Here is a 17,500-nt window from a genome sequence, read left to right as displayed (position 1 = left end):
GACTGCAGGCTTGCTATAAAGTCCCTGGACGTAAAGCATAAATCAGGCTGTTTTCAACCTGGACTCTGTTCTCCCATCATTTTCGATTATACCTATCGATTCTGCCCAAATTCCTCAATTGCTTCACTGTAGAGCTATTACGTCTTTATTGCCTGGGCAAGCAGCTCTCCAATACAATAGATGCTCAAAGAACCTGACCCCAGAAGCACCCAAAGCAGGGTTTTTTTTCAACATATTGACTCACATATTAAATTTTTAGTTTATCCATGACCTGACAACTTTCACTATTTATTTTGCACTGCATTACACAGCAGTGCATATAGACAGGCAAAGTAAACAAGGAAGCGCTAAAGAAAGGGCAAGTTAGCATCAAAACTGAAAATGCTTCAACTATCAAGATAGTTCACATCCTATTCCAGCATGTGGAAACCTTCTGTCTGCGAGACAGGGACAGCATAGGGGCTGAAAATCACATCACACGTGACAACTTTTTAAAGTTAGGATATTAATCAATAGTCAGCTAGTATGACAGCTAGCTGTTTTTTAAACTGTTTTTTAACTGATTTGGAGATATGTCAAGGTCTCACAGCTCTATTGGTAGTTTACTATGGCCTTACACATGATGCTGTTTGTTTAAACCAAACCAGCTTCTCGCAGAAAGAAAACAGATACTGGACCGAATGTGAGACTCTCTCATGGAAGGAGCGGGTCTGTCCAGCCTGACCGGATTTAATTGAAAACGGAAGTGGGTGGAACTGAAACCTCTCGCTTCGCCTCTAAACCTTCCTGCTTGCGAGAGCCAAGAAGGTGTCCGGTCCGTTTGCTAATCCGCTAATGAGCCGTTGTCCACCATGCTCTGATTACCCAGAGAACATTGCAGCTACCGCCCAGTAACCGCGCGGTAATCAATCTTCACCGGGTCGCTCCCACTGGAATATGATGGTCTTCTCCATGGAGTCACTGATGTTTCTTGTTTTCTCTCCTCTCTCTCTCTCTCTCTCTCTCTCTCTCACTTTCTTACACTCTCTTTTCTGTCACTCTTGATCTCTCTCTCTCTGTCTATCTTACCCAGACAGGCACACACACACACACACACACACACACACACACACACACACACACACCTCTGTCATCTTCTCCTTGAATCATAAGGCTGTGGGGGGCAACAGGTGCAGGATAATGCCTTAAAGAAAGCTAGTATAGGCAGTTGTGGCTTTTGTGTGTGTGTGTGTGTGTGTGTGTGTGTGTGTTTATAAGCGGCATCGGGGATAAACAGTGACGATAAAGAGGAGGAGGAAGGACCTCGAGAAATGGTCTGATTTGGCACGGGTGTTTCTGTCTTATCATCAGCTAGATCGGAAAGCTGAGACAACGATGCATGAGAGAGAAAGAGAGACAGAGAGAGAGAGAGGGCCAGAAAGTGAGAGAGGGCCAGGGAAAGAGGGAGAGGGAAATAAAGAGTGAGAAGAAAGAGCGAGAGAGAGAGTGTGTGTAACAGCGATGGAGAGAGAAAGAGAGAAAGCAAGAGACAGAGAAAGATGATGAGTTCCTGTGCTGACTCAGGGCTTCGGGACACCGGGTCATTCATTTCACCATAAATCTATTCTGCACCATTCCCGAGTTCGGTGAAGAAGAATCAGGCCCCAGGTGAAAAACCCATTAAAATGCATTGTAGAGAATCAAAGTGAGCTGTGCATGAATCAAAGCCAAAGTTTAGGACAGATGTGGTCCAGAATCCCCACCAGGCTGCTGGGTGATCATTAAAGGAAATGGATGGCAAAGTGGTTGCTGTTCAAAGTTTTTTTTTTCTCCCTGTTGTTGAAGCAGCAGACCATCTAGGTATCTGAGAAAAAGAAATACCTGACCATTTTTCTGTTTACTGTGTGGAGTCGTTGCTTTAGTCTATTCCTGGGACGTCCCAAGGTCTGACCCAGAGCATTTACCATCGAGGCTCCAAAACTCTGGAAAAAAACAAAAAACAAACTCTTTTATTCCTCTCTAATTGTATCTTTATGACTTATTGTATTGTTTATCTTTTTTGGCTTATTTGCTATATTTTGTTTTATGTTCTAAAAAGCTCTTTATGCATCACAGAAAGGTTTTTTTTAAATAAAACATGTCACGTCATAAAATAGCTTATTATAGGACTAATATGCTAATCAAGTATCGCTTTGACTAAAAAAAAAAGTCCACCTGCTTAACCAGTGTGCATCACTAATGAAAAAAGAGAGCTCTTACTCCCTCTCCATCCACCACCAAACACAGCACACACACACACACACACACACACACAGCACCCACTCAGCCTTGACATTGACATGCAGCATGTAGGGACACACAAACCCTCAGAGCTGATGCAGACAGAGAAAAATAATAATTTCCAGCACTCTTAACGCTCTTACTCTTTACTCCCACAACCCCCCTCCGCCCTCTGCCCCCCTCACCCTCAAACACACCACCGTGTCAGCCAATCAGAAGCCGCCATTATGCACTGTGGCTTTCTGTGATTGTGTGTAATCAAAGCCTGTGTCCTTGCCAGCCTCTGTGTGTAATGGGGGTGAAGTGCCTGTGGTCCAGCTCTTTAGCCTGTATCTCCTGATTGTCCCTGATTCAAGAATGGGACACATTCAACAATTAGCGATTCAGTTAATGGCAAAAATACGTATGTGAATATAGATTGCGAACTGTCTGCAAATCAAATCAGTGTTTTTTTTTGCACGTTTGTTTCAGTGAATAGGTCAGAGTCTGCTTATACACCTGACCGCTTGTGTGTGCCTGTGTGTGTGTGTGTGTGTGTCTGTGTGTGTTGGTATCAAGGTTATTATCGTTAGCGAAAACTAACGAAATAACGAAAACTAGGTGTGAGCCTAGTATTTTGAATTTTTTAATCTTGCCCCTGACAAATACCCCATATTACAAAAAAAGACTAAAACTAACACTGAAACTAGTAAAAACTAAACTAAAACTAAGCATTTTCAAAAACTAAAAACTAAACTAAACTAGCAAACCTGCTTTAAAAACGAATTAAAACAAAACTGAAATTGAAAACAAAAAGTCAAAACGAAAATAAAAACTAATGAAAAATGCAAAACTACAATAACCTTGGTTGGTGTGTATCTCCCCCTCCACCTCAGGCATCGTCTCTCTCATCTCCCTGGCTGTGCTGTCGTACGAGCGGTACTGCACCATGCTGGGCCACACCATGGCCGACGGCAGAGACTACGGCCCGGCGCTGGGCGGCGTCTGCTTCTCCTGGCTCTACTCGGTGGCCTGGACCGTCCCGCCGCTGCTGGGCTGGAGCCGGTACGGCCCCGAGGGTCCCGGGACCACCTGCTCCGTCGACTGGAAGACGCAGACGCCCAACAACATCTCCTACATCGTCTGCCTCTTCGCCTTCTGCCTGGCGCTGCCGTTCGCCGTCATCCTCTACTCCTACGGCAAGCTGCTGCAGGCGATCCGACAGGTGCGGTTCTGCGAAATGTTGTATGGAAGAGTTTGATGCAAAGTGAGATTTCTGCTGTGTCGTGTGTTGTAAAGGTCAGAGTGGTTGTTCCTGTGGTAAAACAAGTTCTGACTGTGTGGCAGTAGAAGCACCTTGAGGTAGACTTGAGGTAGATGTAAGGTATGACACCTGAGAGAAAGTGTCAGGATGGGGGGGGGAAAGTGCTTTGAACACACACCAAGGAAGCAGCACATTCCCTTATCTGTGACCTTAACTGCTCCACTATCAAAACAAACTATCTAGCCTTCATCCAGCAATAACCGGTAACAATAAGAGTTGATACATTTCAAAGACTTAAGGGAGAAAGTTGAGAACAGTAGTACTTTTCAAAGATAAGGTTTGACCTTTTAATCTATTCTTTGCCCATTTGGTTTGTTGTTGTCTCTCCTGTGTTCAGCTCAGTGTATTTTTTCTGCATCGTATACAACCTCCTCTAGCCAGAGCCCCTTATAAATGTTCATGCTCAACCAGCTGCCCCAAGGACAGGTCTGTATTGCAAAGGAGGAGAAGCCAAGTCGTAAAGGTGAAAAAAACCCCAGCATACCTACAAATTTTCTTTGATAGAGCAAGGTCAGAAACAAGAATAAACGCTGGTGTTCCTCTGTTGAAAGATAGAGCAACCTGAGTCTTACACAGTTATATCTTTAAAGTCACAATGAAATGAAAAATGACTTTTTCGCCTCGTTGGCTGGTTTTCCATCTCGTAATATACACCTATTTAACAATAAATGCCCAAAAAAGTTTTTAAAAAAATATTTTCTTGTATTTTTATATCATAATACCATTACTTACACTGACTGGAAAACAGTAAATCTTTAGGGGTGACTTCATTGGGTACCAGGAGGCATAAATAAAAATTCCAACCAATAAAACCATCACTGATTTTTGCACAATGCCACCCCTCCCATCAAATAAAGCTGCCATTCTCCCATTGGTTTCCATTGGTTTCCACTGGGGATCCCTTTCCGCCTTATGTCCCACAACAAGAAATACGTCAAATTAAGGGAGCAAGACGCACTCAAAATGCTGTTTCATTGTGACTTTTAAGGTAGGAGTTACAAAGTTGAGTGTATTAGGTAGGAGTAGGAGATAAGAAAGTTAGAGAATAGTACTTCAGGGTGTGAGTGCAGAGAATTTCAAAGACTGTGTGAGAAAGTGGGAAGAAGTGAGAAAGCTGAAAATAGTAGTTAAGAATGGGAGTTAAGAGCAGCATAGTGGCAGTGGAGTCTAATGACAGGATTACAGAGGATTGTCTTCATTACAGAGTCTGGCGAGGCGCTTCATTAAACCTCAAGGCTTTAGACCTTCGCACCCTGTCAGCTAATAACAGGAGACAAAGCCTCTCATTCAGCTGGTACAGTGTGTGTGTGTGTGTGTGTGTGTGTGTGTGTGTGTCTTTGCCTTCCTATGTATTTCTACAAGTGTGCCTGCTTATGCCAGCCTTCATTCTGATGATGTACTGTTTCATACAGGCATATAAAGTGTGTAAGTGTGTGTCTAGGAATTAGATTTGCCTGGCTGTTTGCTTGAGTTAAGTGCCGTGTGTTTTCCTCTAACTCTGGCTCGGTTTTTCCTGTGTTTGTGTTTGCGGCCACGACTCGCGCTCATGTTCATCTCTCTCAGCGCATTAGGTGCTGACTTATGGTGTGTGTGCACAAGAATTTGATTTCCCACACCATTTGCTGGTTCATGTGCCATGCATCTGTGTGTTTCCGCAGTGCCTGTAAACACAGTTTTCATTTTTTACATTTCAGGGATTTAGTTAATGCTCTTTTCCAGGGCGACTTACAGCAGCTGGGTTTCCAAGTATTTTATCTTAATTTACACTACCAGTCAAAAATATGGACACACCACATTTTTCTTTATTTTTACTGTTTTCCACATTTTAGAATAATAGTAAAGACATCAAAACTATGAAATAACACAAATGGAATTATGCGGTGACCAAAAAAGTGTTAAACAAATCAAAACCATCTTATATTTTAGATTATTTAAAGTAGCCGCCCTTTGCCTTGATGGAAAGGCAAAGGCTTTGGAAAGAAATTCATACATAGGCATCAACTTCACTATTTATATTTATCTAAGAAGCAAATTTCAAGCATTTAAGCATAAGCCTTTAGATCGAAATGGCTTTAAGATAATGAAAAACATAGTACATTCAATCAGGTGTGTCCAAACTTTTGACTGGCAGTGTATGAAGCATCACATTAGAAAAAAAACTGGAATGGAAACAGCAAAATTCAATAAAATAAATTGCAAAAAAGTTTTTACGCACACTAGAAGGAAGTGTGATGGAAACGCATTTGTCAGTGTAAATGACGTAGACTTTGCATGATCGGCTGACGAATGGTTTAGTGTCGTTGCACAAAAGTTCAAAAGTCGCTTTGTAAATCTCGAAAGGTTGTCTGTTAAATATCTGTCCACCACAACCTCCCAGAAACTGCTGTCTCTCCCATGTATAAGGCGGCCATTATGGTTGTGCAGCCATTAATTGGCGCATTACAATATTGCCAACTGCATTTCTTTTTGCCTTCAGATGAAAGAACAATAACAACTTCCTCAATACTAATCAATTCTTCTAATCAAGAGTCTTTCCAGTTTTCTAGTGGATATTTCCTTATGTTCAGGAACCCTGTTTACTTGCTTCAACTTAGCTGATGGGAAAACACCTAATTTGCATTTTATTTTTTGAGACATTTCAATTCACTTGACAGATGGATGGAAACACAGCTAATGAGTGAAATTTTAGAATAAGTTTCAATTCAACTCAAGCAACCAAAAGTAAGTAAGGACTGTAAGAGCCAGAGCATCCTGACAATAAGAATGACATGTTAGAGAAAAGTTCTAGAAAAATATTAGAGCAATAAGAGCGAAGGAAAGAGGTAGATTTTCCCCGTTAAAGCTGCATTAGGCAACTTTGCACTTTGGCGGCCCCTAGTGGCAGGTGACTTTTAATTACCTGAATTTTTTTAAAGTTTGAAGGACTTAATTTCCCAGAAATCATGTCACGTGAGGTCAGTAAACTGCGCTGTTGTCTGACCTAAGGTTCTTCTTCTCAGAGGCTGATAATCCCTTAGCTTACAAAAAAGTCACATGTGAAAACCCACATGTGAATTCAAAGCACATGTGCTTTTTGGACACATGTTGGTTATAGGTGAACACGTGAGATTTCACATTTCACAGGTGAAAAAGTGTTTCACCTGTGAAATGCCTCTCCGCATGTGAAATTAAGTTGTTCACAATTGTTCACATATGAAAATGAACGTGTCCAAAAAGTACCATGTGCTTTGAATTCACATGTAGGGTTTGACATGTGACGTTTTTGTTAGGGATGGTGGAGATGGTGAAAAAAAAAAAGAAATTGCAGCAGGTTCAACCAGCGTTGGTGAGTCCAGCTTTCTCTGGACAAAGCTGCTACTTGCTGCTGTGTAGAATAAAGTTTTGTATTTTGTTGCTGAGTTTCCATTCAAAACTTCCTGTGCATCAAGATGATTTCCCACGAGTGACCTCACCCAACACCACAAATTAATTTGGGCAAATAGGGTGAATCCGTGGCGTCTCATTTAGCAGGCATGGGACTCTCCTCTCTGTTGCAGCTCTAATTTGTGATTTAGAGTGATAAAACCGTTGTATTTCTCCCCCATAATCTTGCCTAGTGCAGCTGCAAGAGCGGCAGATGCGTCCACATCTGCTGTAAGTTGTTAATAAAGATGCCCAGAGACGGGTAAGCAAGGGGGAAGAGGAGTGGAGGAGTCGGGACAGAGAGAGAGAGAGAGAGCGTGATGCTTCAGACTTGTTTCTCTTGCCAATGAAGCCTTTTGAATTAATTGAGCTGAGGAGAACAGAGCCAGATGCATTGAGATGTCTCTTGTCCTCTTTCTCCCTGTTTCTGTCAGATTGGAAAGGATGGCAGGTACGCTGATGGATCCTTCTAGGCATAGGGAAGAGAGAGAGAGAGAGAGAAACACAGGGTGTGGAAGAGTTATGGCTGTATTTGTCTAGTTTATCAGGTTGGAAGCTAGGGTTGATTGCACACACTTTTATCATTCGTTTTTTTTTTACAATACTCCAGGGAGGCACACGGTTAGATGCCAAGTTACACCAGCCTCTCTTTCTGTCTTTCTTTTGTACTACTTCACACACACACACCACACAAAGTGAAGTGTGTATGTGAGGTGTGTGAGAAAGAGGGAGAGAGAGATGGGAGACAAAGAGAAAGATGACAGAACTCTAATACAAAATACTTATGCTCCTTCTACCATTAAAGATTGTAGAAAAAGCCACACTGTCACGTCAATAAATGTCTGTTTTGTTACTTTGTATCACTGAGTAATGAAACACAATAGTGATTCAACCAATTCCCAGTTCCCACTTGAATGTTTCATTCAGTCCGAACGAAAGATGGCAATTCAGCAACTGAACCACTGAACGAACTGAAGGAATCAAAGAGCATCACGCTTGCACCATGAAGCAATATGCTGGTTGGGCTTCACATAATGATGACAATGAATGAATGAATGAATGAATGAATGAACAAGGAAGTTTGAGATTTTGTGCATTTGTTGTGACTGTGGTTGATTAAGCCCATTTTTTGGAGAGTAGCCAGCGTTGAAAGTTGCCAGATAATAACTCTCTGTGTCCCGAACATTCGTTTTGTGTTTTCTAGTGCATTGGCTCGCTTAGAACTGTATATAGCGCAGTCCAACCAGACACTGGATTGATTTAAAATTTTGATTCTGTGCCATTGGCAAACCAATTTGGCTTACTCACTTTCAACTATCGGTCAAATGAGCAACTGATATGTAAATCGACCCATCACTACAAAGATGCCAAAACCAGGAAATGAGGATCTTGCAGAGAGCCACTTCAATTAATGAACTGTTGCTTGCATACCACAATTAGCAGCCTAATCATTTCACAGTATTTTTATTATGATTTTGTAATGCAATATAGTGTGAACAGCTTTGATAATATGGCAAATAAAGCAGATTTGAATTTAATTGAAAGTGGCAGATATGGGGGAGGTGAGAGAAAGAAAAACAAGAGTTCAAGGTGTTCAAGATTGGCATCAGGCTACGTTGCTATCCAACCCGACATGTGGGAGAGTGTGTTTGTCGTTTTGCTCTGACATGTGCACATGCATACGTGTGTGCGTGTGTGTATGTGTGTGTGTGTTGTGTGTGTGTGTTGTGTTCTCTGAGCAGCCAAAGTGTAAGGTTACCTGAGGGAAGATAATCCCCCGCTTACACAGCAGGCATTCTCTCTCGCTCACAGATGCTGTACATGGGCACGCATGCACGCACACACACACACACACACGCACACACACACAAACACACTCCCAGAGTTTTGCAGAGTGTGATTAAAACTGGTGTGTGTACTATGTAGAAACCTGAGACACTGATACGAGAGAGAGATGGAGAAAGAGAGGGATAGAGACAGAGAGAGAGAGAGAGAGAGAGAGAGAGAGTGGAGGGTATTGTCATTGTTTGTGTGTTGGAGCAAAAGAACAAAAAGGGCAAAAGAAGAGAAAAAAAGAGAAAGAGACAGGGGCTGTGGGGCACAAAACACATTTTAGGCAAATTATAAGAGACAGAGAGAAAGAGACGTGAGGTTTTTAAGGCCGTTGCACCAAGTTACTCTTCTTTTCTGTGTATGCTCTTGTGCTTTTACATGGTATTCATAATGATTTTAATGGCTAAAACCCCTTTCGAATGATTGTGTGTGTGGGTGTGTGTAGCTATACATGTGTATACTTTGGTGTCTGAATGATTTGTTTTGTTTCCTTTCTTCATATAATGGCTATTAGGCTAATAGCTCTCATTTGTAAGAGTGATTACATCTGCATCAGAGCTTGTGACGCTGCAGCAGCTGTTTCCCATGCTCCACAACATTTCCTCTATAGTGCATAAACAAATTAATAAATTAAGATATTGACCATTTGAAAAAGTGACGCCCGTTTTTACAAATTGATTGATAGCACAAACTTTAAAGGGATTAAGTAAAGTCTTTAGTCCCTGGTGGAAAATAAGATAACCATTTTACAGACTGAATCCTCAACATATTAGAGATATTAAATGATGAATGTTAAATGATGAAAATAGCACTTTGTTACCTGCATTTCAACACTGCAATGGGTACAATTTCTTTATTTATATATATTTTGTGTTTCAAGGCTGATTCTACAATGTGCATCTTATATTTGGAGACTAGTTAGTACACCAGCTAGACTGTATACTATTCATATTTTATCCATAAATCTCTAAAGCTAAGTAGCTGCTGCCAGAGAGTCTTGACTTCACCAACACCAACATGTTCCTTTTCCTTGAAACAGGTTAATCATTAGTTTGGTTGCAGAAAACAGAAAAACAGCTCTTTGGGTCTTCTGGTGAAGCTGCAAAATTGAACCGAGCTTTGAGCAGAAATGGTCAAAGCTTCTAATGTGGGGTCACCAGAGGTAAGCACTCAGCTCAGGGGTTCAGACAAGAGTCCATTAGCTAATTACTGTGAAGATTTACCTTTCTGACAATCTCACCGTCTTGGCAACTGACCCTCAACCTCATCCTAGCTGCGTCTCCTCCTCTAGTTTAAACCAGCAGCCAACAACAGTGTCTATCTTTCTCCTTCTCAGGTAGGTGGAGCGAGCTCAGCCAGCCAGGCCCCAGCTGCTCCCTCTTTGCCCGGCCGTCCTTGTACATAAAACTCTGTCCTTAAGTGACTTGCTTGGTTCAAGTAAGGGTAAAGAAATTAATCTCTTTGGGGGTCGATTCACTGCCTCGCCAACCTATGCGGTTTTCACACAGTTTGAGATGCACAGTTTGAGTTGTTCCGACTCAGATTTGGCCTATTTCATGCGCACGCTGAGCATTTCGGGTGTGCTTTCAGCCTTCACTTGTGCACAGGTTTGTTCAAATTTTGTCTCCTTTGTTCTTCCCCATTAGTATGGCGGAAAATCGAGCCATGGACTTTTTCACCTTTTCACGTATTTCTGCTGTGGCATTGCCTTTAAAGACCCTGCTTTTTTAATTCAGTTTTGTTTAGGGCGACTGCGCATGAAGATTGAATTGGAAACTTGCCCTTGGCACATTAATTGGATAAAAATGTTATAAAAACAAATTGACTGAACAATTTTCATATATAAAAAAGTTTTTTAATGACAATTTCTTTCTAATCAACTAACGGTCAAGCCATTCTCCAATGGCACCAATGATGTTTGGCAAACCCACAAGATGATGGGGTGTGTCCTTGATCGTGTGCTTCTGTGCGTCAGTGTTGGCTCAATATATATTCTTTGGTGCGGTTTCTTATTGCCATTAAGAACAGCTCCAGGTGGTGCATAGAGGCCTCAGATATTCCCACAACATCCCAGCTCACCCAGTCCGGCTGACGCAGCACCTGTCTCCAGGACTGAGAGGCTGCAGTTTGCCTTGAAACATGTGAGAGATGTCAGCTGTGAGATTTGACTCTGCAAATCATCGTTCAAAACATGGCAGTTCAAACATCAAGGCCTTATACATGTCATGTGGAAACGCTGGATGGTTGGAAATCGGTGCATTTAAACAATTTATTGGCACCCTCCGTGCGTCCTTGATAGCGCTGTCTCCTTTGATGATCCATCAAACCTCAGGACATCTTGATTGCTTAGTTGTGGAGAGTCGTGAAATCGCTTTAAAGAACATTCCAGTTGTTCACAGACCAATCAACAGTATTTAGTTTTTGTGATTCCACAATTAATATCGCATTTGATGTAGTTCTTAGCCAATGACTTTTTTTACATGAAGGAACTGATATCAGCACCAGACATATTGCAGGGTGTGTAGGGAAAGAAATGGACTGAAGTTAGTCAGAATCCACATATAGAAATGTGAAGGTGGACACGCCTCGATACTCATTACCTAAAGTGTGCATGTTGCCGGATGCTAGGCACTGTTGCCAACTTGGCAACTTTGTCGCTAGATTTAGCGACTTATGAGTCCCCCATGGCGACTTTATTTCTCAAAAGCGACCAGCGACCGTGCCAAGTTACTTTTTTCAACCATCGGGAACAACATTGTTTTGACTCCCAAGGTATTTGGCAGGAAATTGGTCCAACTGCTGCAGATGCAGGTGCAGATACACAGCTTCCCATACGCAGTGTAGCCCAGGAGCTTCTCTCAAAGTCACGCTTTGCATGGAAACAAATGTGGGGAGGTCATTCATATGCAAAATAACACGTGACATCATCTGGCGACTTTCTGAGCAGCCGACAGCTACTTCCCTTGGTAGAGAGTTGGCAACAGTGGCGCCGGGCATCTCCACATGTAACTCTAAGGTGGGAATTCAGATTAAATATCAGCTACAGCACTTAAATCAAGGGCTGAATCAGATCTTTCTCTCTCCCATCTATTTACTTTTCACTTTCAGAAATGATATTGTCTTATTTATGAGTGTTTGGGGGCTGCAGAATGCAATATTTATGGTGGGAGAAGAGGATCTGATTGTTTGCCTTTAAATGTCAGTTGTGCCTCTGCAGCTGCTGGCACTGTAGATTTCAATGTATTCAGTTCTGTTGTTATTGTGTTTTGTGTGTGGGGGACATGTTGGGTGTGTGTGTGTGTGTGTGTGAGGGTGCAGGTCGGCGTGGGAGTTGTTTATAACATTTTAAATTTTAGTACTTTTTCACTCTGTTTTGTTGTGAGATGTTGTTTTTGAATCCCAGAGGTCTCTCTCTCTCTTTCTCCCTTACTCTCTCTCTCTCACTCGGGTATGACAGACAGCTGTTTCTACCGAGTCCCGAAGTAGAGGACTTGTCGGCACATGGCTTTCCACCAGGCTGTCCTTTAAGTGTGGCAGAGGGTTTTTAATGTCACCAGGGACCGTGTAAATTCAGGGGAATGGATTTTGCGGATTCACCAAGCTGGGTGATATGGTGAACGAGAGCGGTTGGAAAACAGCAGCGGATTTGGCTGATTTGTTCCCTTCCACTGGCAAAGCAGATTATGGAGCTTCGAGTTTCATTTGGGGAGGCAGTTCGGGGCGGCGGAGTCGGGCTGCATCAACCCAAAGGGGATTTCCCAGCATCCATAACTGAAGAAGCACCTGTTTTTATGCTGGAGGGCTTGCTGGGGAGGGTTCAGGGCCCGGGTACCAACTCCTCCAGAGAGTCATTCCAGAATCTTATCCTAGGGCAAGGCCAAGCTTGCAGTATAGACCGGGGAAAACAAGAGGCAAAGGGTGAGGTTCAGCTGAGGCTGAGAGGGACTTTCTGGAGCTGGTGGCTGGTAATTACTGGTGAAAAATGTTGACATCTTAAAGTCCCCATGAAATCAACTCCCATTCATTTTATTTCCTGGAAATCACAGCATCTTTCATGGTGACCTCATGCTGCACTAGGCGTAAATATAAATTTCTAATCAATAAAACCATCAGATTCTTTAACAGTCCCGCCCCTCCCATCAAATAAAACCGCCTTTCTCTCCCTGACTCATATTCCATTGGTTTAGACTTTTGAATGATCCCTCACTGCATTATGTCCCACCGCAATATCCTGTTTCAACAGCAAATGCATCAAATCAAGGAAGTAAAGATGCCATTTAAGTTTATTGTAGTCGTTCATTTTAGCTCTTTTTGTATTTGTATTGTTTTTTTTAATCATTAGATTGTTTTAGTGAGTGGTTGGAACGGAGCGTGGAATGAAACTGTAAAGGCAGACAGAAGTAACACTTGGTGCTCTTGTGGATTAAGAGAAAGTAGTGAAGTCTGTAGGGTTATAGATGCTCACTGGGAACAGGAATCAAATCTATAGAAAACTGAGATACAAGCTCTCAGATTGAAAACCTCCAGTGAGAAACAAGTAAACTATTGAGCTGTTACACAAAGTTCACGGTGCTCTAAATCCAGAGAGGAGGGAAGAGACCTGATGGTCGAAAGCTGGTTGTTGGCTCTAAGTCATGATAAAATAGGCTTTTTATTTAAAGCTTTTAGTCTCTTTCCCTCTTTACTGGATTAATAGTTTACTTTTTTCCCCACTGGAGGTTTTCAATCTGAGAGCTAGTATCTCAGATAGCAGAAAGGAAGGAAGAAAGGGGAAAGGAAAGAAGAAAGTAAGGAAGGGAGGAAGGAAAGACAAGGAAGCAAGGGGGCATAAAGAAGAAAGGAAGTAAGGGAGGGTGAAGGAGGGAGAAAGTAAGTAAGATAGTTAGAGAGAGATGAAGGATGTTGGAAGGAAGGGAGGAAGGAAAGGAAAGAAAGAAAGAAAGAAAGAAAGAAAGAAAGAAAGAAAGAAAGAAAGAAAGAAAGATTTTGGCAAGAGGTGAGGAAAACAGAAGAACAGAAGAATGGAAGGGGGAATCAAACATTACAGTTCTTTTACAATTTCAATTCTCTCTCTCCCTCCCTCCCTCTCTCTCTCTCCCTCTCTCTGTCCTCTCTCTCCCTCTCTCTCTCCTCTCTCTCTCTCTCCTCTGTCTCTCCCTCTCTCTCCTCTCTCTCTGAGAAGAAAGAAAGAAAGAAAGAGTGGATTTTGGCAAGAAGTGAGGAAAACGGGGAAGGAGGAATCAAACGTTAAAGTTCTTTTACAATTTCAATTCTCTCTCCTCTCTCTCTCTCCCTCTCTCTCTCTCTCTCCCTCTCTGTCCTCTCTCTCTCTGTCCTCTCTCTCCCTCCCTCTCCCTCTCTCTCCCTCCCTCTCCCTCTCTCTCTCTCTCTCCTCCTCTCTCTCTCTCTCTCTCTCTCTCTCCCTCCCTCTGTCTCTCTCTCTCTCTCTCTCTCAGGTGCGCAGTGTGAGCTCTGTGGTGTCCCGTCGCCGGGAGCAACGGGTGCTGGTGATGGTGGTAACCATGGTAGCGTGTTACCTGGTCTGCTGGCTGCCGTACGGAGTGGCCGCCCTGCTCGCCACCTTCGGCCCCCAAGACCTGTTGACCCCGGAGGCCAGCATCATGCCCTCGCTGCTGGCCAAGTCCTCCACAGTCATCAACCCTGTGATCTATATATTCATGAACAGACAGGTGAGGTGTTCTCTGTCTCTCTGTGCACCACAGCGTCTCTCTCTCTCGTCTCTCTTCCCTCGTCATTCGTCTTTCTGCCTGTTTCTTCCTCTATTTCCCTCTCTCTGTTTCCCTGCTCTACCTGTTCAAGTGTTTCTGAGCAAAACACAGAGCCTCTGCCTGCTCACTCAATGTAAAACACTCTGGATTAGGCTTGCAACAATTATTTCCATTATTTTTTTGATTAAACGAATAGTCACTTAGTCTATAAAATGTCAAAATAATATTTTAATTGCTGACTTAGTCTGACCAGCAGCCAAAAACACCCAAATATTCACTTTATAGTGATATGAATCAGAGAAAAGCAAGTAAATCTTAGAATTTGTGAAGGTGCAACAAGCAAATATTTGGTATTTTTACTTGATTAATAACAAAAACGATTAATCGCTAAGCAAAGTTATAATCGATTCATTTTCTGTCGATCGACTAATCGATTAATCGACTAGTTTCAGCACTACTTTGGATAAGTCAGCTAAATGCCTACAATGTACAATGTAAGTCCCTCCTAGTCTGTTGCACGTTCTTACTTTTCCTATAACTTTATTTTCTCCATCAGGGTTTTTTATTTTTTATGTATTTTATTTCCCTTGTCTTCCAGTACATCTTTTTGATTTATTATTTTTCCAGTGTAGCCACACACTCATTCTCAATGCGTCACATTTTATTAAGGACACCAATATTTCAGAAAGAAGCCTTCATCAGGTAGGGTCTAACAATTTTACACAATTTTATTATTTTCCACCATTTTGTGTTTGATCCTGTTATCCAATTCAGTTGATACTTTGCTTGTGATCATGATTTCTTTTGTTTGTTTCTTGGTTTGTTTTGAGGGAAGATAGTTTGTTTTTTTCATCTCTTTATTTATGTGTTTTTGCATCAGTTCATTTCCATGGCTGCATCTACACTAAACAAAACAAAAGAAAAACTAAACTAGGTCAGAGAAACAGCTGTTCTGAAATGAATGTCCAACAATAGATGCGTGTCCAATTATCTGCTCTCCACTGTTTAAACGAGCAGACACCCAGGCCATTAATTGAAGTCGTAAGAGATTCACAGCCAGGAGGTTAATGCAGGTGCAAATAGACTGCAGCAGACCTTCACTCTCAGCCTGCTGCCTGCTTATCAACACCTCCAAACAAAGCGTACATCATTCACACATAGAAACACAGACGCAAACACACTAAGACACACATCTGCAGGCACGCACACAAACACACAGATACACACAAACACACACACACAGACACATACAGCCACATAGTGTACATGCACACAGGTACACACACAAACACCATGAGGTGAAACATCATTATTGCGATGTCAGAGCCATAACAACAACAACAGCACCCCCCCCACCCCCTGCCTTCACTGACATTCAAGGACACAGCGCAGGATAAGAACAGGGATTGACTAATGAAGGAGATGAGAGAGGAAGTAATGCTGCCGCCAGTGGCCTTCTTGATTGACAGAGAAAACTTCAAGGCGCTTTGTGTACCATTTTATAATCAATAAGTCATTACCACATTAATAATGGCCTCAATAATAATAACTTTATTTTTATAGCACCATTCATACACAGAATTGCAACTCAAAGTGCTTTACATGAAATAAATGGATTAAAACAATTACGAGAAAAAGCAATTTTCAACACACAAAAGCAAGACACAATTTGTCTGGTAAAATTTGTTTAAAAAAGAAAGAAAGAAAGATAAAAATAGGGAAGTAAGGATAATGATATAGTTGTGGCAAGGATCAAAACAAACAGAACACCGTCTTCTTATTTATTATGGGCAAAAACAAACGCGTTTCAGCTAGAAGCCATCATCAGCGTGATCAAAAACAGCAGAAATGGCAATTTATATAGACAGGTGAGGTTCAAACACCAACCAGAAAAGAGAATACATAATTGCATAATAGGATCCATCTGTGAATGAACCGCCCAGACACGGCCTCTCCTCAAGAAGAAGGTGTGACCACAACAATCAGAAAAAACAATGACTGGTGTCACAAGCTGAAAAGTAATGAATATATAAAACTGAATGCCCAAGACCGGAAACATATAGCAAGAGACTATATAAAAAGAGCTATACAAACCAGATTAATAGATGCACATAAATTAAAAAAAAAAACAATTACCAACTAATGAATGCTCTATGTAAATAGAGGGCTCAAACTACTCAGTTAATAGAAAAAACTCTGAAAACAACTCTGAAACAGGATATGTCTATAATAATAAGTAAGGATAATGATAAAACATTTAAATATTCTTTTATCATACTCCAGTATAGGAATGATAGGAATGAACCTCTATACCTATACGACTTATCAACGACATAAGTGTAAAGACAGTAAACATGCATGTCCACCGCCGAGAAGATTCTACTGGACTCTACTCTGCATTTCACATGACTGCAACCGAGTCGCATTTTGCTATAAAGCTGCTGGATTGTTTTTTTTTCTTTTTTAAGTTTTTTTTCCATGTACAAACATCATGGCCTAGAAATCTTCACAATATACCAATAGGATCAGGTGCATACCAAAAAGACAGAAAAAAGACAATTCAAAACAGACAAGAAATTGAAATAATATTAAATATAACAAAAGAAAAAAGAAAAATAATAACTTAAAGGGCTAGGGCTTTTTCTGTAAATCATATTCTTCTATTATACTAAAAAGTTTCATTGCATTTTTATTTTCCATGACTTTAAGGGCTTTTATGTAAGAAACTCATTTTGAAACACACTAAACTTAGGTTTCACTTTCATATACTTTGATTTGTGTATATAACATTTTCCAAGAATAAGAATGTTATTAACCAGAAAGTCATCTTTTCTATTGTCCATGACAAGTCCATAAACAACGTCCTTTTGAGAAAAGTTCTCAAGTTGAAAAACCTTTGGTTTTTTAAGTAATACACAACTCTTCCAGTGTTCCTCTATTCTAACTGCGTAGCTTCAGCTTCATGTTAGCTCCC

The 17,500-nt window shown here is 41.4% G+C and overlaps 1 protein-coding gene across 1 annotated transcript in view; it reads left to right on the top strand.

Annotated features, from left to right (window-relative positions):
• The window catches only part of tmtopsb (teleost multiple tissue opsin b), a 24,583-nt gene that overhangs the window by 1,771 nt on the left and 5,312 nt on the right, over positions 1-17,500 (top strand). The window contains exons 2-3 of the mRNA XM_071524751.1: positions 3,135-3,463; positions 14,254-14,487. Coding sequence (XP_071380852.1) covers positions 3,135-3,463; positions 14,254-14,487 — 563 coding nt within the window. The remainder of the gene's footprint in view (positions 1-3,134; positions 3,464-14,253; positions 14,488-17,500) is intronic.

This window comes from Centroberyx affinis, unplaced genomic scaffold (assembly GCF_046629955.1).
Source record: "Centroberyx affinis isolate AG114_WGS23_722 - 3 ecotype Tasmania unplaced genomic scaffold, CSIRO-AGI_Caff_v1 ptg001229l_1, whole genome shotgun sequence".
Lineage (NCBI taxonomy): Eukaryota > Metazoa > Chordata > Actinopteri > Beryciformes > Berycidae > Centroberyx > Centroberyx affinis.
The sequence above is the reverse complement of the archived record's forward strand: the minus strand, read 5'-3'. Positions and strand labels throughout refer to the sequence as shown.